General features: G+C 33.3%; 6 protein-coding genes across 8 annotated transcripts; 2 read left to right on the top strand and 4 right to left on the bottom strand.

Annotated features, from left to right (window-relative positions):
• Nucleotides 1–642: 642 nt before the first annotated feature.
• LOC106618763 (transposable element Tc3 transposase) lies at nucleotides 643–6,397 on the top strand. Of its 2 annotated transcripts, none has more exons than XM_014236645.3 (2): nucleotides 643–834; nucleotides 2,095–6,397. In XM_014236645.3, exon 2 carries the CDS (start codon nucleotides 2,650–2,652, stop codon nucleotides 4,057–4,059), a length of 1,410 nt encoding a protein of 469 aa, XP_014092120.2. In that variant the 5' UTR covers nucleotides 643–834; nucleotides 2,095–2,649; the 3' UTR covers nucleotides 4,060–6,397. The 2 variants fall into 2 exon arrangements, with proteins under 2 accessions (XP_014092120.2, XP_014092121.2); XM_014236646.3 differs by lacking the exon at nucleotides 643–834 and adding an exon at nucleotides 1,831–1,852.
• Nucleotides 6,398–7,074: 677 nt separating this feature from the next.
• Nucleotides 7,075–9,908, bottom strand: Tes (testin LIM domain protein). The gene is made up of 3 exons (XM_014236652.3): nucleotides 9,329–9,908; nucleotides 7,999–9,147; nucleotides 7,075–7,915 (listed from the first exon to the last, which is right to left on the bottom strand). Exons 1-3 carry the CDS (start codon nucleotides 9,624–9,626, stop codon nucleotides 7,317–7,319), a joined length of 2,046 nt encoding a protein of 681 aa, XP_014092127.1. The 5' UTR covers nucleotides 9,627–9,908; the 3' UTR covers nucleotides 7,075–7,316.
• Nucleotides 9,909–10,189: 281 nt separating this feature from the next.
• LOC106618727 (protein kinase 4) lies at nucleotides 10,190–14,507 on the bottom strand (the record flags this gene model as incomplete). Its single annotated transcript, XM_070107674.1, has 2 exons — nucleotides 10,190–13,276; nucleotides 13,711–14,507. Coding segments are annotated over 2 exons (873 nt in total), but the record flags the coding sequence as incomplete, so codon positions are not given.
• On the bottom strand, nucleotides 14,447–17,789 carry qkr54B (quaking related 54B). Its single transcript, XM_014236648.3, has 7 exons — nucleotides 17,502–17,789; nucleotides 16,258–16,741; nucleotides 15,798–15,922; nucleotides 15,213–15,736; nucleotides 15,043–15,153; nucleotides 14,752–14,966; nucleotides 14,447–14,587 (listed from the first exon to the last, which is right to left on the bottom strand). Exons 2-7 carry the CDS (start codon nucleotides 16,580–16,582, stop codon nucleotides 14,508–14,510), a joined length of 1,380 nt encoding a protein of 459 aa, XP_014092123.2. The 5' UTR covers nucleotides 16,583–16,741; nucleotides 17,502–17,789; the 3' UTR covers nucleotides 14,447–14,507.
• Nucleotides 17,790–18,190: 401 nt separating this feature from the next.
• PolE4 (DNA polymerase epsilon subunit 4) lies at nucleotides 18,191–19,204 on the top strand. Of its 2 annotated transcripts, none has more exons than XM_014236599.3 (2): nucleotides 18,191–18,515; nucleotides 18,573–19,204. In XM_014236599.3, the coding sequence occupies exons 1-2, from the start codon at nucleotides 18,339–18,341 to the stop codon at nucleotides 18,855–18,857; spliced, it is 462 nt and encodes a 153-aa protein (XP_014092074.1). In that variant the 5' UTR covers nucleotides 18,191–18,338; the 3' UTR covers nucleotides 18,858–19,204. The 2 variants fall into 2 exon arrangements, with proteins under 2 accessions (XP_014092074.1, XP_014092075.1); XM_014236600.3 differs by having other exon boundaries at nucleotides 18,217–18,504; nucleotides 18,568–19,204.
• A 564-nt stretch (nucleotides 19,205–19,768) lies between these two features.
• On the bottom strand, nucleotides 19,769–22,413 carry qkr58E-1 (quaking related 58E-1). Its single transcript, XM_014236641.3, has 5 exons — nucleotides 22,017–22,413; nucleotides 21,410–21,911; nucleotides 21,085–21,198; nucleotides 20,856–21,028; nucleotides 19,769–20,154 (listed from the first exon to the last, which is right to left on the bottom strand). The coding sequence occupies exons 1-5, from the start codon at nucleotides 22,291–22,293 to the stop codon at nucleotides 20,012–20,014; spliced, it is 1,209 nt and encodes a 402-aa protein (XP_014092116.1). The 5' UTR covers nucleotides 22,294–22,413; the 3' UTR covers nucleotides 19,769–20,011.
• Between the last annotated feature and the right edge of the window lie 243 nt (nucleotides 22,414–22,656).

A 22,656-nucleotide genomic window follows, 5' to 3' on the forward strand; every position in this document is an offset into this window, starting at 1 on the left:
ATATGAGTACGTTCAAATAAACAGTTTTCGGCGCGAAGCCAAGCAAAATCTTAGGCAACTCTCATCTTTTTACGCTTTGCCAACAGTCGCTATTTTTATTAGAGAGAAACACTAAAAGCAAAGCGTTCATAGTGCCGCAGCCTTTGTTTTGTGCGCTTGGTTGTTTCAGTATGAACTGTCACGCAAAGCGAGGAAAGTTTTATGTGAATGGTCCGTTATGACCCATTCACATAGAATTTTTGCTTCGATTCACTTCATACATATGCTTTGACAGAAAAGTTCAATATATACTTTTGTACGAGCTTGTTAACATCGAGGCCACAATTACAACAACATACAATTTGTTATATTTGCTTCATTGCTAAAGTAAGAATTGTCAAGGAAAGCGAGAAAAGCTGTATGTGAATCGGCTTTTATTTGTTATTCTCAATAGAAAGTACAGGGTGACACTAAAATAAAAAAAACCTATTTCTTAAGTAAAATAAAGAAAGACATTTTGGTACACAGAATATAATAAAAGTTGTTACAATTTTGTTATACAATTTCTGCATTAAGGCGGTTCTTTAAATATTGCTCCTGTTCAATTTTAAGTTGACAATTCATACAACCATGTCATTCTGATTTGACAACTGTAAATACGGATAGCTTGTGTAAAGTCAGATTTTGTCATTGGCTCGCCCTGTCTGCCTGTCTGCCTATCTGGTTGTGTGTTGCTGCTACTGCATCGGATATGCATGGTTTCCATTTTTATTAACGCATCGCAATTAATAAAGCCAAAAAATGGAACCAAATTTTATCTGTTTTTCTTCTACAGCAAACACGATCTAAATAAAGGTACGTGAAAAAAGTGTGTGCAAAGTGCAGATGACGAAGCTCGATAGTGTGATTGGGGTTACGGAAGTAAATTTTTCACTCAAATGTGTAGTTGTGCGTGATCTAAAATAATTCCACTGTGTTATTTTTTTTGAATTTTTAATTATAATTTAGAGTGTATGCATGAAAATGATAAAAATAATTAATTGAGTGCTTAAGAATACACATATGAATTTGGAATAAAGAAAAATTTAATCGTTCGCATCCAGCGAATTCCCGAGAGCAAAATTTTCGTTTCGTCACGATTTATGTACATATTCACAATATCGACTGGTTTTCGGTATAAATATGTACAAAGTGCGTGTATATAGATAGGATTTGAACGCAAACGCACGTAGCTTGCTTTGCTTTATCATTTCTGTATATATGTACATATGTGAACAGTGTATTCATGTTAATTTGTGCGTTGATTCACATCTGTATGTATTTACAATGTAAACTAAATAAACATCGGCCATCAGTTAAATGAAGAACAAAAAATCTTCATTATTTCGAAAGCTCTTCAAGTGGAATCCTTTGATGTGTCTGATGCTTTGTGTGCTATTAGATTGTTTAATTTTTTTTAAAATTATTTACAACAAGATAGACGAAATGCATAATGTAAACATTATATAGTGATATTAAGTATTTGATATAGGATATTTGAACTTTTTAATTCTGGGCTTTCAAAACTGTGAAGCGCATCATACTGTCGACCATTGCTTGCTAATATATTTGTATCTATCCGAATGTGCTGTTGATGTTGCATTACATTGCTGCTACCATCTACGGTAGCATTGATATCAGTATCGCAAGGTGTACCATGATGCATATGTTTGTACATATGTCAATGTAAATATGTAAAATGTCACCAACAATTAATGCGACAGTTGTTCGGGTTTGAAAACTTCTTTTGTGTCAAGCAAAATGGACAAGCTGTGAAAATATTAATCCGAGTATTCTCCCAACATCAAAGTTAATATAAACAGTCAATGATGTGGTAACTTTCTTATTTTAGTTATAAAAAAATTAAAACGCTATCGCGTTTCATTAAAATTAAATAGGATAATAGAAAAAGTATACAAACGTGTGGCATTTTGCAGTGAACGTAAATTAAGTTGATAGCAATTGTAGAAGAAGAAGAAGAGGAAACTAATCTAATTATAGTTTGATAACTTAATCTTAAAAAAAAATATATATAATGTTCATTGTGTTTTAATTTACGTTTACTTTTATTTACAGATTCTACACAAATAACTTTAAACACGGCATGAAAGTAATACACATAAAATATAAGTATACAGTGTTAATGGAATAATAAGAAAAGTTGATTATAATCGTAAAACCTTACTTCTTGTACGCAAATAATCAATGTAGATAAGGTAATTTTTAAAATTACAATCCAATTAATAAAAATCCACGACATTCGTAATCGAAACTGCGCATCAGCAAGCTAATACCTATAACATATATAAATTATACGTTCAAACAGTTATTCTCATGTATATTTGTTAAAACAATATCACATGAAAATCGATTGACGTACTCTCATTTATTTGGCCTCAGTCTGTGATGAAATTCTTGAAGCAACGCTAACAAAAATAACCATCTTCGATAATATATAGCGGGAATAAAGTGCCAGCTGCATTTCAACCACAATACGTTAATTCACTGAAGCACAGTAATCTTTATTTTTCTGATTATTGTTGGCTTGAAATACTAAAAAATCGATTACAATTTCGAAAAGCAATTAAAAGAGTTTGCAGTGGCGGCTAGTAAGCGCCTGCCTAACCTCTGATGGCCCTACAACACTACCTCAAACACACAGACAATTACTGCGTAACTGCGCCAACAGTCACGGCAACAACAGTACCAACCACACATACAGGAGCGATAACGCAAGCACATTTGCAATTGCAACATCACGCAACAGCAGTGACAGCGCAGTCTTATCAACAACAGCAACAATTGCAACTACATAATATCACCACAACAACAACCACGCCAACACAGGACACCACAACATTAGCTACATCAGCCACGGGTCACACTAACGCACAAGCGCATCAACAATTACTGGTTCAATCACAGCATCGACTAAAGCAGCTGCAGCTCAAACAGCCCACTATACATCAGCAGCATATGACCTATCATCACCACCATCCCTACTATCAGCAAAGCAATCATCATAATACTAATACATCAGCTGTATCCAATACATTAGCCAACACGGGTGCGGCCAATCATAAATTCAAAAGTGCGCAGCACAACCCACAGAATTATAATCATAATCGTACGCTTCCCATACACGCATTAAATCAGAATTCCAATTTCTCAGCGGCCAGTTCGAGTACGGGTGGCGGCACAGCCTCCAGTCATGCGCCAACACAGCAATCGAATGCCACCAACTCTAGTCGCTCATCAGCCGCTAATGGACATGCCAACAATGCGGTGGATAGTGCCAAAACCGGAGCAGTGGGTGCACAAATGCGCAGCGGTACATCAGCAGCCGGTAGCTCGGCTGTTAATTCGAAAAAAATCAAAATAGAACCAGTGCTGTCGCAATATCATCAAACTGAACGTTTAAACTTTGCAAATTCGCATATTGTGTGGGGTGAAGAGCATTGGCGACGTGTGGTCTTCCAGGATGAGCGTAAATTCAATTTAGACGGTCCGGATGGCTTCTCCAGTTACTTTCACGATTTACGTAATTACGAACAAACGCTTTCGCAACGGCCGCGTGGTAATTCCGTTTACATATATATGTTAATCACCGCCGGTGGCCCAATTCACATGGAGGTGTCGACGGCGAAACAACGACCACAAACATATATCGAAACCATATTGCGCGAACGACCTAATATTATTACCAAATTAGGTGGTAATCCAGATTTTATACTGCAAGATCACAATTGGACGGCCAATATGACGCCGACAACACAAGAAATGCTCGATGCCGAAGGAATAAAAATGCAACGATGGCCAACCATAGCGCACGACCTCAACATTATGGAGAACGTCTGGGGTTGGCTAATACGCGAAGTCTACGATGGTGGACGCAAGTTTTCGCGCAAGGACGATCTCATATTTCGTATACGCGCGGCATGGACGCGTTTACCGATGGATTTTGTGGTCAATCTCTACAGCACACTGCCTGAACGCATTGCAGAATTATACTATACGCGCGGCATTTACACAAACTGTTGACGATGGCAGTGTTAGGATAGAATAGTTAAGTTGACATAGATCCACGTTGAGCGAGGACGTGATCAAAACAGCACAATGGAAGGGTTGCAAAGCAATGTAGCGCCAAAAAAAGCAGACTGGGGTTGAAAAAAAATATGTTTTCAAAATGTAAACTAAATAAGGCAGGTCAAATCAGCCGCAATATAATGGGTAAAAGGTGAAAAGCAATGAAAGAAATATTCACACAGTGTAGCCGAGCAGTTGGTAGCAGCAGACAGTGATGATGAGCATGTTAAACGTGCAGGATATATATATAAACATAAATATATATACATGAAATGTATATATGCCTGTAGCCAAACTGAAACCTCGCAGCTCGACAAAACTTTGTTATTGTCCGTGTTGGCAATACTTGTTTATTGTATCTGTGCGTAAATGTAGGCTCATTGTTTAGACTCTGCCATTTTATAATGTCCCGCATAAAGACTGCCACGATGCAGGGACGACGGACGTTTTCAAATTACATACCTGAAATTCATTTATTTGTATATATGTGGGAACCATTACTGAATTGAAATTGACTGTATTTTTTTAATTTTTTTTATTTTTGTTTTTTTTTTTTATAAATCTGTATATAATTACTCATTAGTGTAAGCTCAACACACCTTCGTGAACAGATTGAACAATGTGTTCGATGTTCCTGCGAATGTCATACTGTTTTCAAATAATGCACAATATTATTTATCATATTTTTTTTTTTGAGGGGAATTCAACTTTGCAACGTTTCAAATACTTACTGTCACACGAACAAACCTGCAGTTAGCATGCGTTCACAAAAAGAGAAACACAACAGCAGCAGACATATGCTGGTTGCTCTACTAAAATTCAAGAACTCGCATATTTTTTATATATCTTTTCTTTTTTATTTTGAACGTATCAAGACTGACTGCGCCTGCTTTACAATTGCATATATACCTAAAGGTATAAACAGACGAACATATGTTTGATTGGTTCGTCGGTTGCTTTGTCAACAGGCAGCTGAACCACGAAACTAGTGTTGCACTTAGCACCTGCCTTGCAGCGCAATTTCCCTCACTTGCTGTTCTGTCCTTCCCCAATTTGCACGCTGCTAAATCTCGAACTCCCCGACGCACTGGCATACGTACATACATACATATATATAAATACATATGTTCTGTGATAGTTGTTAGTGTGCTTTTGCATTTTATTTTTTTAAATTTTTTTTAACTAAAAATTGTTTGGTTGTTCTTTTCGTGTAACTCCCGGTAAACTGCGCTTTATACAAAACATTATATAATGCATACATAAAGATATATAGATATATTATATACCTATGCATATGTATCTATTGATATAGGTTGCAAGAAATATTTGTATGCATGTTAGATGGGATCCTTCTCATTGTGCTGCATAGGAGTTCTTTTGTAAAAAGTACTGAAGTAACTGAAGTATTATCGGAAATCTAAATGAAACAAACAAACAAAATAAATAAAAATTAATAATACAACATATAAATAATACAAAACAAAGCAAAAAAAAAAAATCAAGAAACAAACAATAACACTATGTAATACGTATGGAGACTTGCGTTATCTGTACATACTCGTATATAACGAATTAGCTTTTAGTAATTGTATTTTTTAATGAAATTTAATTTGGAGCAAAAGAGTATACATACATATATGTTCAATAGATATGTTAACGAAAAAAAAAGTGAAAACTTAATTAATTAAATTAACTAAAAACTACATCTTAGCTACATATACATATACATACCTACTATATTCATATGTATGTATGTAACTATTAGTTAAGTTCAAATTTATTACCAAGCGAACGACCAGCGCTCAGCAGCTACTTATAGGCACATACTTATAACAGTATGCATACGCATGTTTATGGCGATTTTCACCACAGCTGGTACGCCTTGGATGACTACTACTAAAATAAACAACAACAAGCATAATGTTGATTTCACGACCTGAATATGTAACAATTAGAAATCCTAAAATATTGTATTGTAGTTCCACAACAACAGCAACGCAAGTTCATTTATGCTGTCTGATGGCGTAGGAGCGGCAGAAAATAAACACGGCGGCTTTGCAACGAAAATGGCAACGCGCGCATGCGTACTTATGTACATAAATACAAATGAAGAAATGTGCGTTTGTGTTGGTGTGCGTGTATCTATGTATGTATGTACGTATGTGTATGGGTGTGTTGAGAACGGCATAATACTGGAAATTATGTGATTTTTTCGCTTATAAAATATTTTTTTAAACACAAATGTATTTAAAAAGCTCTAAAATAAACGCTCTCGATGAATAACTGAAGTATACGCCATCGTGTTTTACTTATACTTGTATTTTTAGAAAATTTAAAAAAATCTTTTTTATTTTATTTTTTTGAGACGCTTACTGAACAGAATTAGCTCGACTTTTGTCGAATATCATCGGGTCGATGCCGATGGCGTGGTATCACCTGTTGTGTTAATGACACCGATATTTATAGCGTATGCGCTACAATAAAAAACACCAAGAATCCAGCGAAGACAGGAGCAATGTTTGCATACTTTTCGGGGCCGTACTATTTTGAAGCGCAGAAGTAAACGTCAGATATACTATAAAATATATACATACATATATAAATGATCCGAGTGACGCGCCAAGTTGATTTAGCCATGTCCGTCGGTCTGTAAATACGCGAACCAGCTACTCATTTGTCGGAATCGCCGATATCCGATCACTATAGAATATAGTAGCTTTTTTATTTGACAAGATATCTTTACGAAATTTTACATAAATTATTGTAAAAGACAATGCTACAATCTCCGAGCAAATTGTATAGAGCGGACTACTATGGAATACAGCTACCATACAAACTGAACGATCAAAATCAAGTTATAGTATGGAAACTTTTTATTTGTGAAGGGTATTCTAGCTTTAATGCAACCGCAGTTAATGTTTTTTTTTCTGGTTTTCGCCAAAATAATAATTTAATTAAAATACTCAAGAGTTAAGCTGATAGTAAAAATTGTGTATAAGTATATTTCGTGGCACTTAAAAATGTGCACATAAACTGGCGTACATATAAAAAATACAATATGTAAAAATATTTATATGTATGAATGTATGTATAAAATACATTTCAAATAGGAATTGTAATTGTTCGTCTTGTGCAGAATACTTCGCTTATAGTATTAAATACTAAGTTGTATAAATATATGTCTGTATGCTTGTATATAATGTATAAATGTCTTATATAATACTTCGCACGCAAGTTGGGCTACAAAAAGGCATTTTCTGTTTCACACAAAAACGTCCACCAATCAATGATTTGGCACAATCGACACCAGCACAAATAAAGCAACCGCTGTGCCAATGTACTTCACCCCAGGCGACACCCTGATCCGTAGGCTCAATTTGACGATTACAACGTTGACAAGTGGCCGCAAAGAATTCATTGTAACATTTTAAACATAACGGCATATTGGTCTTCTCATCGGGTATATATTGTTGTCCGGCTAGCGGTGTATCGCAATGATAACAACAAAAATGTTTAATATGAAACGTGGCACCTTCGGCAGCTGTATACTCCTTGGTGAATATTAATTCGTCACAAGCTTTGCAACGCGGTATCTTCAAATTAATGGCCAAATCACGACCACAATAGACTTGGCCACCGTGAAAGAAGTACACCAGATCGGCTAATAATTCACGGCACGTGTAACATTTGAAACATTCGGGATGCCAGGCTATTTCCTTGCCAGCGCGTTCGGCTTTTACGGCGACTTCACCTAGCGGTATTGGTTTGGCGCAGTCACGACAATTCACTATTGGCGCTGGTGGTGGTGGTTCTGAAATTATATTATTTTATATATGTGTAGACATTTATATAATAGTGTAATTTATGCAAAAAAAAAACAATAAAAATAAAAACCTTTATTAGTCAGCCGCATTTGTTGAAAGGCACTTGGTAAGCCAGCACCGGTCAGCATGTCAGCGCCACCAACCGGTGTTGAGGCTTTCGAACCAAAACCAGAATCGTTGCTACTGGAACCACTAAGTCCGCACTTGCCCAAGCTATTCTCCGAAGGACTTGTATACATTATAGCCGCGCTGTTTGGCAATTGTGTTACAAAACTACTTAACTCTTCTGCCACCGGTCTATTTACCAGCAATTCTTCACGTAGCGCTTGTATGGGTGCCAAAACACGGCATTCATCAAATTTGATATCATTTTGCTTGAGTGTATCGTAAAGGGCATCATAAAATGGACTATTCAATAAGGCACTTTGCACCGCTTTAACATTCACACCAATATCTTTGAGTTTCTGTTTTGTAGCTGGACCCAAAATGGATGCATTCATAAAATCTGGCAACATTTGCGCTTGTGAAATGATTACCGCTTGACTTGTGGATAAACCTTTACTTTTGTTTTCTAATGCCTGCTTGAGCGGTTCGGCATGTAAAATTTGTGCAAATACAGCATCTCGCTCATAATCGACATTTACTGGTAGACCACAATTATTTGCCAAATTGCATAAAGTGCCGAATTTAAGTTTACGTGCTGGTGTTTCTTGGCGCATTTGTGCGCTAAAACGCGCATTCGCAGCATTTTTGACGGGCAACGGTGAGTGAAAGGATATATCATTTGTATCATTAATTAAGGCAGCATTAAATGGTGCTTGATGTATATGCGTTGGCATATTGTAAGCATCAATAGCGGTTAGCATATGCTGTTGTTGTTGCTGTTGCGGTGTTATATACTCAACAAAACCAATACCCATGTTGCCGATGCGTACGACAACACCCTGCCCAACGCAATTTTCACGTATTTTCACAACATACTGTTGTAGTTGTGCGGCTTCGGCATCGGTTAGATTGTCGCACAGTGCGGCATTCAAATCATGCGGCGGCACTTGGAATTCCAATTGTTGTTTACGCTTTTGTGCCGCATCACTGCCCGCAATCGGCACCTTGGCGGCGCCCAATTTCTCCATATAGTCGGAAACAACGTCTGGCGTTGTGTTCGGTGGCACCCAATCGACTTGAACGGGTTGGCTGGCGAGCGCTTTAATTTTAATGACTGTGGGAAATAGAAAAGAATTGTGAGATCATCATTAGCATTGTGTAAAGTATCAAATAGCTGTATATATTAAAATATACTAATACTAGCCACTACAGTGCTAACAATTTGTCATGATTTATTTGGAAATAAAACAAACTTTTTATATAATAGAATAAAATACATGTGTACGCATACTTACAAGCTGGTTTTGAACATATTTGTCCCAAAATCTCAAACTGTGCCCAAGATGATAAATCGTCATCAACACATTTGTGCTGATCTTTACGACACTTACAATTGCGACATACTTTACGCCAAAAATGTAAATCCAAGCCAGGACATTTGTCACCGCATTCACCACAGGGTGCACCGGCGCCGACTTCGTGACTCAACTTTGTGGCGCGTTGTAAATTTTCGCGTCGACTTTCCAATTTCGAAAGCCATTCTGGCGCAACAGGCTCCTCCACACAATTCTCGCTATTGCCGCGTACACTCATAATAATATTGCTGCGGTGACAAGTGCTAGGCGTATCCTTTAAAATTTGTGAATAGTATTTTGTTGATGTAAATTCCTATGCGTATATTACGATGAGGTCATTGGTTGCACATAGTAAATGTTAAGTTAAACAAGGCACAAACTGTTTATATGTGTTCCAAACCAGCAATAACTATTCGTTTGCGAGTGTTTAGTAGTAATTGCTGCTAAACTTATAATTTGCTTAAATATACAAAATTTATATGTACAACAAACAATTTGTAATTAGCATTTAAACAGCTGGTAGAGCTGTCAAACAATAATTTTTGTAACAGGGCTGCCAGCGCACACTTAAAAATTAATTGCAAATAATATGGGAGAAAATTTACGGATGTGACAGTAATGCTAACACTACAAAATCCGTTATTATTGTAAGGTTTAAATGTATAATTAAAATTATTTAATATTATATTACTTACTTGCAGAGGGTTTAATTTATGATCGTATTGATTAAAGCCTTCTAATTAGACTTTTGCAATATTACCCACTGCTCGATATGAAGTAAACAAATTACACAAACAACACTTCCAATATATTTTTCATATTTATTAATGCGTATCTTTTTATATTTTATTGTATGCCATTTATTTATTCAATTATTTTCATTTGTAGGGTAATATTTATTATTAATTGCACAGAACAGCACATTTTCAAAGAAGTAGTCGTCATTCGACGAGGGGATCCATTATAAACGCCATCCGAGAAGATAGAACACACAAAACTTATGCCGGCAGCGTTATAGACAGTACGCTACGCATGCTATATATGTGCAGAAATTTCTATTTTGTTTTTGTTTTTTTTATCTCTTTTTTTTTACTATACACTGACTGCTGCAATTATTGTAAGTAATATTTTAGTTTTTTTTAATCTTTTTTTTATCTTTTTCTTCTATCGATATAGCGATTTTAAGTATTTTATTATTTTCCATTCTATATATGTATGTGTATATGTATATGTATAACTTTTATTTATATATTTCAAGATCGATTTAACGATTGCTTGGTTTACTTTTATGTACTTTATCAGCATGTTATGTTTTAATTGTATATGTGTTACAATAATATTTATTTTTTTTATTTTTGCTCGTAAGTATAATATTAATTAATAACTTTATGATTTTTTAAGATTTAGTTACAAATTATATGTATTGTATAAATGTACTGGTATATTGTTAAGTGTGTGTATATGTGTTTTTTATGTATGTGTATTTTTTATTGTTTCCAACAATATTTGCATTTATTAGCAATTAGCAGAAAGTAATCATGATTCTTTTGCAATTCTACATTTGCATTCCTAAAAAAATCGTTAATTGACAGAACAGAAAATTTGATTAACAAATTTGTAATAATTGAGGATACAGCAATAACGACGTGTTTTTAAATGTGTTCAAATTAACTAAAAATCATGACGCGTTGAATTTTTATATTAAATATTTAAGAAAATTGTTATATATGTATAATTTTTTTTACAGGAAATGCGTAGTTTCAAAATTTTAAACTTTAATTTTTTGGGATATTCATAATTTTTTTTTTAAATAAAAAAAATTGGAATTAGATCTTGACTTCTTCATCTAAAATGTTATAATTTTTGCTGTATTTAAGAAATGAGTTCATATTTTTCAAAATAAATTTAATGTCTTTTAGTTATTAAACTTCTCTACAATTGTGTGGTGAGTTTTCAGTTATCACTTTTATGGTATTATATTAAATTTTTTAATTAATGAAAATTATGGAAAAGATAATTTTCACAATGAAAACATATAATTTTTTAATTTCTGAATTTAAAGTTTTCAGTTTGTGTTTACAAATAAAAAATTATCTAAAGTAAATTAGTATATAATGAGAATCATAATATAAAAGTGTTATTATACAAAAGAAATGTGTACAGAAATTATTATTTTTTTTTTTAACCAGAGCTAAGTCACATTTTTTGATCAAAACAAATCTATAATACCGGTGTGCATTAACAATTATACATACAAATTAGATAAAAGAAAGCGGGTCTTTGCGGAAATTGGTCAAAGTATTTTGAAATTTACATTTCACATTTTTTGTAGCACATATTACAAAAAGACAACGCGCATTACCAAAAACAATAAAATATAAAACATAAAAAAATATTTTAAATATGTTTTTTTTAATACTAAAAAGAAAAATTAAAAAAATTTTTTTTTGTATAAAAAAAAACTAAAAATGTAAAAAGTTACAAAAATATAAAAAAAAATAAATTAAAAATATATAAAAGGTATTAAATAAATGAAATATTAAAAACTATAAATAACAAAAAAATATATTTTTATGTATTTATTAATATTAAAAAAAAATTAAGTTATTAATAATTTTAAAATTATAATAACAAAAAAAAATTTTAAAATTATATTTATAAAAAATTAATTAAAGAAATAGGCAAAGCATAAGCTTGGTCTTTATAACATATTTTTCCGTATATCTGTAAATCAATATTCAGTTCGTTCATTTCGTTTACATATGTATGTATATGTTTGTATTTATGTGTTTGCTTAAATCCTGTAATTTATATGCCGTTCATGTTTGTTTTTAGTAGTAAGTTGTTTATATTTTAAATTTCTCAATTTTAATGCCATTATAATATTATACTTTTAGCTACTAATTTGCAATTTGAGCTTAAAATATGTAATAAATAGGCTTTTAACACATACAATTACTGGTTATTTTTATTATTATTTTAAATTTATATTGTTTTGTTAATTAATTTTAATGTTTATTATTTTTTGTATTCATTCGTCTTTGTTTTTTTTTCTTCTTCTTTTTTGTAAAATTGTTGAAAGTAATTCTGTTTGCATGTTTCATGTCATCTTTGATTCTTCTCCCTTTGTAAGCGCTCTACTTTATCGATAAGTTTAACCTTTCTGGTACTTGCCATTAGCTTTTCTCTTTGTTTTGCTTTGTTTAGATGTTTATCTTATTGTATTTTCTTGCTATTAGTTTCATTAAGAATATAAATATATAAATATCATTTATTTTTAGATAAGAGCTTACTTTTATAAATAATATGCGTCTTAAACATTAGCCCGCAGGCATATACATATATATGTATATATGTAAATGTTTGTATGTAAATACATTGTATGTATGTGTTTATGTATGTAAGTGGGCTTGATTTAACGTCATGTTTGTATTTTGCGTTTATATCATGTTTTAGATTATTATTTTGTTTTTTTGTCATTCTTTCCCTATTTCGTTGATTTAAACATAGAAATCTATATTTACTTGTTAATACATATTTAAATTGCTGTTCACTGCAATGCTGAATTTCACATTTTTAATCACTGGAACATTTTCTATAAATTTATGCAAGTTTGTTTGCTTGTTTGTATGTAAGTTTTTCGACACATTTCCTTTGCTAGCAACCGAACGCAAGCAATATTTTATAATTGTAAAGATAAATAATGCTTTCTATGTTATCCTGTGTTGCTGTTGCCTAAGAAGCATTTTAATTACTTCTACTTCTTTTCTTTATTCTTTTGTTCTTGTAGTCATAGCTGAGCTGTGTAAAATTTAAAAGAGCTGCACCGGTACAAAAGGTTGCAATTCACCAATGTGTAATGGTTGTGGTGGTGCTGGATTTGTTGGCCTATATAATACAAAAATCAAAGAACAAATATTTAAATAACTGTAAAATTGGACGGTTGATAATGCGTTATTATAATATATTAAGTGTCTGAGAAAACTAAATTTCCACAAAACCGTTTTTTAAGAAAATTGTACTTTTAGAAACCCGCATTTTCAGAAAATCGTATTTTCAGAAACCCGTATTCTCAGAAACCCGTATTTTCAGCAAACCATAATTATAATATGTTAAATGTCTGAGAAAACTAAATTTTCAGAAAACCGTTTTTTAAGAAAATCGTACTTTCAGGAAACCATATTTTTAGAGATCAGTATTTTTAGAAAACCATATTTCCAGAGACCGGTATTTTCAGAAAATCGTTTTTCAGACACCCACTTTTTCAAAAAACTGTATATTCGTATTGTATAAAATAAATACATATGTATAACTTCTAGTACCTTACAAAGAACATATTAGTCGCTGACATGTTTGGACCTGCTATTTTACTATTATTGTTGACAGCAGTCGTTGTTTGCTGCTGATGCTGTTGTTGTTGTTGTTGTTTATGTAGTGGCTGAGTTAGCGACTTCTGCGTAGCGTTCCCTGTTGTCGTTAGTGCACCATTAATATGTTGTTGTGTTGCTGTGATTGGCGTGTAAGTTTGTTGTTGTTGTTGTTGTTGGTGTGGTTTCACTATATTGTTAGCGGACATATTGGGCGCAACATTGTTCATATTAAGATTAGGATTATTATTATTATTATTGTTGGTGTTGTAAGGGTAAGAGTGTGATTGACGTGGTGGCGGTGGGTGGGTTAGTTGATGCCGTTGCGGCGTTTGTTGTAACGTATTCGCTGACAGCTGTTGCTGTTGTTGCTGCTGCTGATGCTGGTGTTGTGATAACAGTTGAGTGTTGTTATTTTTCGCATTCGTATTAAATTGCTGTTGCATTGTGGGCCCTAAGCCAGTTATCGTATTATTTGCACCACCGCCGCCAACATTTTGCCCAATTGAGATTTGTTGGTTCACATTTTGTTGGTTGTTATTAAATTGGGATTGTGTGGGTGTAACGGTGGTTTTATTATTATTATTATTACTGTTGTTATTGTTGCTGTAATAATTGTTGCTACTGTTATTGATACACTGTCCGACTCTGGCGTTTGTTGGGGAGGTGTTATTTGTGGTGACTGCTGTAGCTGCTGTGGTAATGTGCGACGCAATAATACTTGCATTTGTGTGTAGTTTGGCGAACGAATTTCACCTATTAACGTGGCTTCGATTATGATTCGGGTTTATGCCAGTGTTGTGATTTGAATGCATAGTCGAAGCTCCGCCACCTGTAAAAAAAAATTAACAATTTGTATGTTTGTGTAAGGAATAAATAAATATAAAATTATAATAATTTTATTCGTTATTTATAATTTGAATAAATTTTACAATTCAAATTGTTAATCATAATTTATTTGATTTGGATAGTAAACGTTATTTGCATACAACGCACCTCCGAAATTCGACGAATTGGGATAATAGTCTCTTCTATTGTAATCAGTTTCATAATCGGAAACATCATAGGGTCCACGCGGTGCCATATTTGCTGTGCCTATGCCGGTATTACTTGGGACATGCCCAGTATGTGCATGAGTATTCGGTCCATGGCCATAGGGGTAAGCATCGTAAGTGGGCTGTTCATATGATATTGGGTCTTCGTAGCCGCGTCTTTAAAAAAAATCATTAGATATATGAACATAATGTTAATAATTCATAAAAAGCAGCATATTGAAAAAAATCTTACCCATATGTTTCTTCCATAGCAGTACGAGCCTTTTCTAATATGGACAAAACCTTTTGCTTGGGTGCTACCGTATTTTTATTAAATTGCAAATTTTGCGTGGATTGTGGGGTTCTGTTGAAATCAATTTTGTTTAAAGTTTTTGATTTATTTAGAAAATAATATATCCCCACCTGTATGCATGATGTGGCGCCCCTTTACCCATAGACATATTGGTACCACCAGCTCCTGCTCCCATCGTGCCGCTAGCACCACCCAAAACACCGCCAGTGCCACCACCGCCACTAGCACTACCAACACCACCGCCAGCAAGATTACTACTAGGCGGCTGATGCGGTATTTTTTTATATGCTGACTTAGTGACATCGTCAGAAATGCCTGTATTGTCCATTAATTCTCTTAGTTGCTCCTGTCGTATAACGTCGTTACTATCAGGTATTAAGTACTTGCGTAGCTCAGCCATTGCATAGGCGATACGTGCATAAGCTTCTGCCGGTGGAGCGATTGTAGAGATTTCCACATGTAAATCACTATTTAAATGTGCATATTTTGGGTCTTTTGACGAACGCAATTCTTCTTCCTTCGCACGATCACGCATTGAATTGCGTCCTAGTACGGTCATTTTGCAAAGTGTCTCTTCTTGCAACCGGCGCAAGGAATTTCCTTTTGGTCCCAATAATTTTCCAACAAAATTAAACTACAAACAATTCCGTGTAATTTGTATTTAGTTGTGGTTAAAATAAAATATTACAACTTACCTTGGGATGTTCCCGAATTGGCACCAATACCTTTTGAGAAACACGTAGAGGTTTTTCTCTATAAATATCCGCATATTTTTGTTCGCGAGGCGGTATGCGACCCATCGATTGGACCTTCTCGATTTCTGAAAAAAAAAATTTTATATGTTAAACTTATGTAAACAAAGCGGCGCGACCTTTAATAAATGATGTATACATACATTTTAAGTGAATAACAAAAAAAAATACAATTATTTACTATTCATATGCAGCAAATATTTCATCCTGCTAACTTCTAGCCATATCTTTTTGCATTATTTTTTAATTTTCAAAGATTTCTAATATATTTACATACTAAATAAATACATACATATGTATGTGTATGTACACAAATAGAACTAAAAAAGTTGTATTATTGTTAGCCAAAATATGTGCCAAAATTACCAATATCATAAAATTTGATGCTACCGCTAAAACTCACCACAGTCCATTAGTTTTTCGGCAATTGGAAACTTTCTATCCATACGATTTTTCTCCGCCATACAATCACGAATGTATTCGTTTGCCTTATCGTTCAATTGACCACCTTCGCCACCGCCTCCCATCATTCCCATTCCACCACCGACAACACCGCCACCACCACCGCTACCAACAACTCCGCCTACATGGTGGTGTAGATCATGATTGGAGCTATCACCATTATGAGGATCTACTCCCGGTACACAACCGCCTTTACGTTGCTTGCTATAGTCATCATCATCGTTGTATGTTGCGTAGTCACCGTTGCCGTCGTAGACGTCAGTCATCTTGCATCCGCACAACAACAAATGTTCGCGCTGCACACACAACAACGTGTGGAGAGGCAGCCCCCAAAAGCAGTTATCAATTCACAAAACGTTAATAAACGGAATAGCAACTACGACACAATCAGCCAAGTGAAGGGGAAACCTAATACGAAAGTAAATCTGGAATATGCACAAAAAAATGTATGCACATATATATTAAATGCCAATTATTTTGTGTCCTATCTGCATAAAATATTTATATATGTATGCATGTGTGTTCAAATTAAATGAAACAACAACGAAAAATTTTGAGATTCCTATTTGCTTTGCTATTTCCGGTGTTATTTTATTCACTTATTTAGATAACATATTTATTTTATTAATGGGTTTTTTTATTATTAATCTTCGGTGTCTTTTTCAACAAATTACTATCACTTTCACCTTCGGTATATAGAAAAAATTAAGTGCATTTTACACTAGCCTATCAATCTTTTTTCTATGCATGCAATTGCCGACAAGTGAGGCAAATAACCGGACCGTTAAATTGCTTTACACTTTTAAATGAATACATAAGGGACGAACACACAAGTTGTATTAATGTTATGTTATATTAATATATATTTTTCAATAAAATTTGTTGATATTTGTTTTTATTTAACATTTATGTTGCCTTTTTAAATTAACATCAACAATTTTAACACAAATCATATATTTTACAAGTGATTAGTGAATACAAAGTAACCGCTTTCGTCATCACTTTCGCACACCACTAGCATTCACAAATATTTTTCTATGCATGCAACTGCAGACATCAGCAAGATGCAATGCAATTTCCCCCACCAACTATTATTCACGTCGTATTATTTTATGCAATTACTGCTGCACTTCGTTTATATACTTAATATGCACACCATATAAACTTTCTCATAATGCTTATTACCTTTAACAAAAAATAATAACTTTTAATTGTCGGAAAATGCAACGTCCGACGTCTTTCCCGATTCCGATTCACCGCTTCGATTTTTCCAACAATCAACCAACAATGACCAAACTGATGAATGTATTCAAAATTCGCAAAAAGGACTACAAAAATTGGTGAGTTTTCTGCGGTTCACCAATCCATGCCATTGTGAATGTTATAAAATACTCATATGTTCGACGGTCACAATGTATTCATATATACGAGTAATTTCGAGTATATACATATATTAAAAGCTTAATTTTATTTCAAAATATTTCGTAAATTTATTTTAACAACTGACTCTTTTGTTTCATAAAATTCAGTGCACAAAGTTTGATAAACACATCTCAATGACATTTTTGGTCGTGTTCAATTTGATGATTTTTCTGAAATATATTTATTTCTTAATTGTATATTAAACTGTATTGTCAAAACTTCAATTGATATACAAATACCAGAGAATGTAAAATACACATTCTCTGCAAATACTTTGGAAAACACAATGTTCTTTTGTATATTCCAAAATAGTGCTATTGTGAACGGTGATAACAGTGCCACTTACCGTCGTCTCAGGCAAACTAATAAAAATTATTTAAATTTTATATATAAGGTTAATTTCTCTTATTGAATATCATAGCTGGTTATTGAAATTTTTTTTATTAATATATTAAATAAATAAAAAAAAAAATTTATAATTTAATCCTGAGCTACAGATGAAAATCTGGATATCTCTTTGTGATAATGGTAACTCTTAAAACATTTTATTTCCTAATAATCAGCTGATGAGCTATTAAGAATTTTACGCGGTTTCAAAAAATGGCTAGTGAGGAATTATTTAGTGCAGAATTGTCTGAAGAAATCCTTGGCAAGCAAGATGATAAGGAGGAGCCGTTGGATATTGTGGATGAAGAATCAGAAATTGTGGCTGAAGTTCAAGAAATCGAAACAGAAAGTGCCGATATAGCAGAAGTGGCTACGGCCGGTAAATACTTGGTACATGCTCTAATTTCATATATCTCTATGTGTACTTATTTTTACTACTTAGAAAAGGTGGCTGCAACCAGTGAAAATGGTGGACCAGAAGTGCGCCTATTCCAGTTACCACTAACACGTATCAGGAATTTAATGAAATTAGATCCCGACATGAATATTGCTTCGACGGAAGCTGTATTTGTTGTGACACGATCAACGGAACTTTTTATAGAATCGTTGGCGCGAGAGGCCTTTTCATACACAACACAGTCGAAGAAAAAAACAATGCAGAAACGTGATGTAGACTTGGCTATATCTTCAGTGGATAGCCTAATGTTTTTAGATGGCGCAATGAATTTTTAGTATCGAGTACTTCATTTATGCTGCATAACGTAGAAGTGGTGTAAATTTGATAAAAAAAAAAAATTGTGATTATTAATAGATTTAGTGAAAGGAAATGACTTATGACTTGATTCCTGTTCTCTTATAAATCAACCATATATTTGTATTATATACATGTATATCTAGTGGTAACAGTACAGCACTTGGTAACAATGCGGGTTTTCTACAGCTTCCTGAACTGAGCTTTACTCCAAATTTTGTATTTTTATTTAATCATTTCCTTACTGCTAGTAAATAATAAAATACTGTATTAATTTAAGACTTACCCCATCTTTTGAAATTTTAAATAAAAACCAGCTAACGTGTTATGTGTTTTTTTGTCATTTATTTTTAGATTTTTAGTGTAATACTTAAAATAATATGTATCTTTCTGTCTCCTAACATGTGAATTTTTAATTAAGTCTGGTCTTTATTATTTTTTGTTATTATGGTATGTAGTACAATCATTAACACTATCTTAATAGTTTTTCGATTCAAATTGGCTGCGGCAAATACTTACGTTCCAATGTTAACACTGCACACACATTCTGAATAGTTTCCTGTATTTCTTATTTCTATTATTATTATTCTTTTTAATTAAGTCATAGTTTCCAAAGTTGTCGATGATTGGTTTTATTTAAATGAGTTTTACATGTCTATATTATTTGTTTTAATTTTTGTTGTTTGTCTCAATTAAAATTTTTATTTTCTTTACTATGATAACGTTTGTATTTTGTAAAATATACACTAATGACTTTTTAATTAAAGATTAAATTTGTTCCTTATATGATTTTTCCTTGTTGTTTTGCTTAAAATTTTTGTATACGCGATACTTTAATTCTTTTGCGAATAATTGTAAGATTTGATATTAACAATTAAATACCATTATGCTGTTTATTTGTTTACTTTCAAATATATTTTCTACCTCTGTACGTTTATATTTTATATATGTATCCTTTTGTTTTTTTTCTTTCTTGTTTATTTAGATATTTGATATTTAATATATTAAACTAACACATATTGTTATTGTTGTTTCTGTTTTTCTCTTTTTGTTGCAATACGGTTGGTTGGTAGTCTAATTCATTTTGAAAAGTGTTGTTCTCTTGTCGTGTAAAATACTTTTTATATTTACATTTTTAACGTAATTTCGGATATGGGGCCGAACGATAACGTACGCTTTCTCCGCGTGAGCGAGATCCTGCTTCATAGTGTGAGGAGGAGTGCGATCCCGATGTTGCAGGTCGGTATGACGATGAAGATCGACCGTTGCTTGGTTTAGCTAATTTGGAGAGAATTTTGTGTTTTTTCGTTATATCTATGTGTTTTGAAGGATTTGAAATATGTATTTAAAGGCTGGTTAAATTAATTTTTTAAGCTACTCTGTTTATATTGTTTTTTAAACTCCAACTTCCTTTGGTTTTCTTTCATAATTTCAATTATTATAATTTGGCATAGGTATAACGAATTTAAATAACTTATGACATTTAAATTTGGAACAAACGTTTTTCTAATAAAGTCGTCTTTTGGGTTTTTTTTTTGCGTTACTTTGAGTCTTTGTTTGATAAATTTATATAGAAAATGTGTAAAGAGTTGAAAATTTCAGTGAGATTTTTAAGTTCTTTATTATTGTTTAAAAAAAATACTTATTATATTTTTTGTAGGTTTTCATGTATTAAATACATTTCATTTATAGTTAGTTCCGCATTTTACTTTGTCCTGAGTTACTTTAATTGCACTTTATTTAAATTCGTTTTGTTTCACGTAGTTTGTATTTAACAAGATCTTCATGTTGGTATTATATGAATTAGCTACGGTATTTTTAACATGTATATTACGCGTTTATAATAGTGTTTTAACGAAGATTGCTTGTGATAATCAATCACTTTATTGTAAATATATGTATTTTTTTTGCTTCCATTAAAACGTGTAATTTTTCGGTTTAATTTTAATAGTTAGGTATGTATTTGATTCGCGACTTACCTGGATATGCAGCTGTGTATGAGGATGAGTGCGGATGATACTCGCGACGATAGTCACGTTCATACGAACCACTTTCGTATGGCGCATGATGAGTACTTGAATGTTTCGATGGTGGTGGTGGCGTATAACGATCATATTCGCCATGATGCTCGTACAATTCATGATCACGTGATCTATATAAATATACGAAGTATAAAAAAAATTGTTGCATATAAGTAATTATTCATACCTGTGAGATTTTACTAGACCATAACCTGGATCCTCCATAACATAACGTGCCTTTTCTAAAATCGAGTACACCTTTGGTTTAGATGATTTTTCAAATGCAGGTGGTGGCGGAGTACTGTAATATATAGCAATTAAAATTCAATTAGCATTTTTTCACAGACAGCAAAAATTGATGAACGCTTAAATGTTATTATTAAACGCAGGTTCAAGGCTTTTTTCACCTTTCAACGTACCTAAATTCTAACAACGGAACCAATAAAATGTATATCGTTAATACGCACTTATGAATAAATTAAATCAGTGATCAGATTTTTACATAAACTCACCGACAGCTATAAACAGCGTGCTCACCGTATGATTTCGAGTAATGAGTTTTTTTGTACATACGCTCTTTGCCATCCATTTCACGCATTTGTTCCATGCGTATATCGTCATTGGCATCCGGTATCATAAACTTTCGAATTTCAGCCAAAGCATATGCCAAGCGATGATATGCTTCTGATGGTGGTGCTACAGTTGAAATCTCAACATGTAAATCACGACTAAGATGTGCGTACTTTGGATTTCCAGAGTTTCGCAATTCCTCCTCTTTAGCGTGGTCGCGCATGGAATTACGTCCCATAACGACCATTTTGCAAAATGTCTCTTCTTGTAGTTGGCGCAATGTATTGCCTTTTGGTCCCAGAATTTTACCAACAAAATTAAATTTCGGATATTCTTTAATCGGGAATAATACTTTCTGTGCAACACGTATTGGTTTTTCGCTATATACATTTGCGTAGATTTCTGGCTTTGGTATGCGTCCGCTTACTAAAATTTTCTCAATTTCTGAAAATAAAAACAGCTTTAAGCGTATGTACATATAAAATATATAGATACATATATATTGTCAGTGCCACCACCTAGTGCACACACATTTATGCACGTACTTACCGTCGTCTATTAAACGCTTACAAACAGTGTGGTCTTTGCCAAGCGTCTTCTTTTCTTGCTCACATTGCTCAAGATACGAGTTTGTTTTCTCGTTTAATGGTGGTGCGTCATGGGATTGCATGGCTTGTCCATGATCTTGTCCGCGTCCATGCCCATCCATATCGCCGCTACTGCCAGCTCCCGTATTACTTCCACCGCCGGCTTCATCGTCTGTGCGCCTTTTTCTTTTGTAATCTGTGGTATCGTCATTGTAGTCCCGATCGTAATCTCTTGGCATATTTACTAATTGATATTTTTTGCAACACAAGAATTATATATCAAAAATTATGTACTTTTCCGCCTTCGTCAAATTTTCACAAGCTTAAATTTTTTCCTTGCGAAAAAAGATGGAGACTGAAAAAGTGTTGCCAAATTAATCGTTTACGGCGAAAAGGCAACACTGAGCATGTAGTTCAACCGGTTAAAATACATGGCTGCTTTTATATCAGTTACAAGGGTATTGGAATACAAGATATTCGATAATTATTGCATTGTATTGATATAATTCTATGAATGTGGTTACAATTGTTTCTTACAAAAAGTGTATTAAAATTTTGATATCAGGAGACAATGCATTTCCGCATGCATTCCGGTTGCATTA

This window comes from Bactrocera oleae, chromosome 4, assembly GCF_042242935.1.
Source record: "Bactrocera oleae isolate idBacOlea1 chromosome 4, idBacOlea1, whole genome shotgun sequence".
Classification (NCBI taxonomy): Eukaryota; Metazoa; Arthropoda; class Insecta; order Diptera; family Tephritidae; genus Bactrocera; species Bactrocera oleae.

Coding starts and splice junctions, on each gene's coding strand:
- LOC106618763 (XM_014236645.3), top strand. CDS start 2,650: ATGGCCCTACAACACTACCTCAAACACACAGACAATTACTGCGTAACT.
- Tes (XM_014236652.3), bottom strand. CDS start 9,626: ATGAGTGTACGCGGCAATAGCGAGAATTGTGTGGAGGAGCCTGTTGCG. Junction 9,148..9,328: donor AATATGTTCAAAACCAGCTT/GTAAGTATGCGT, acceptor TATTTCCCACAG/TCATTAAAATTAAAGCGCTC. Junction 7,916..7,998: donor AATGCGGCTGACTAATAAAG/GTTTTTATTTTT, acceptor ATATAATTTCAG/AACCACCACCACCAGCGCCA.
- qkr54B (XM_014236648.3), bottom strand. CDS start 16,582: ATGACTGACGTCTACGACGGCAACGGTGACTACGCAACATACAACGAT. Junction 15,923..16,257: donor CGAAAAACTAATGGACTGTG/GTGAGTTTTAGC, acceptor TTTTTTTTTCAG/AAATCGAGAAGGTCCAATCG. Junction 15,737..15,797: donor CAATTCGGGAACATCCCAAG/GTAAGTTGTAAT, acceptor AATTGTTTGTAG/TTTAATTTTGTTGGAAAATT.
- PolE4 (XM_014236599.3), top strand. CDS start 18,339: ATGGCTAGTGAGGAATTATTTAGTGCAGAATTGTCTGAAGAAATCCTT. Junction 18,516..18,572: donor CTACGGCCGGTAAATACTTG/GTACATGCTCTA, acceptor TACTTAGAAAAG/GTGGCTGCAACCAGTGAAAA.
- qkr58E-1 (XM_014236641.3), bottom strand. CDS start 22,293: ATGCCAAGAGATTACGATCGGGACTACAATGACGATACCACAGATTAC. Junction 21,199..21,409: donor CACGCTGTTTATAGCTGTCG/GTGAGTTTATGT, acceptor TATATATTACAG/TACTCCGCCACCACCTGCAT. Junction 21,029..21,084: donor GGTCTAGTAAAATCTCACAG/GTATGAATAATT, acceptor ATATTTATATAG/ATCACGTGATCATGAATTGT.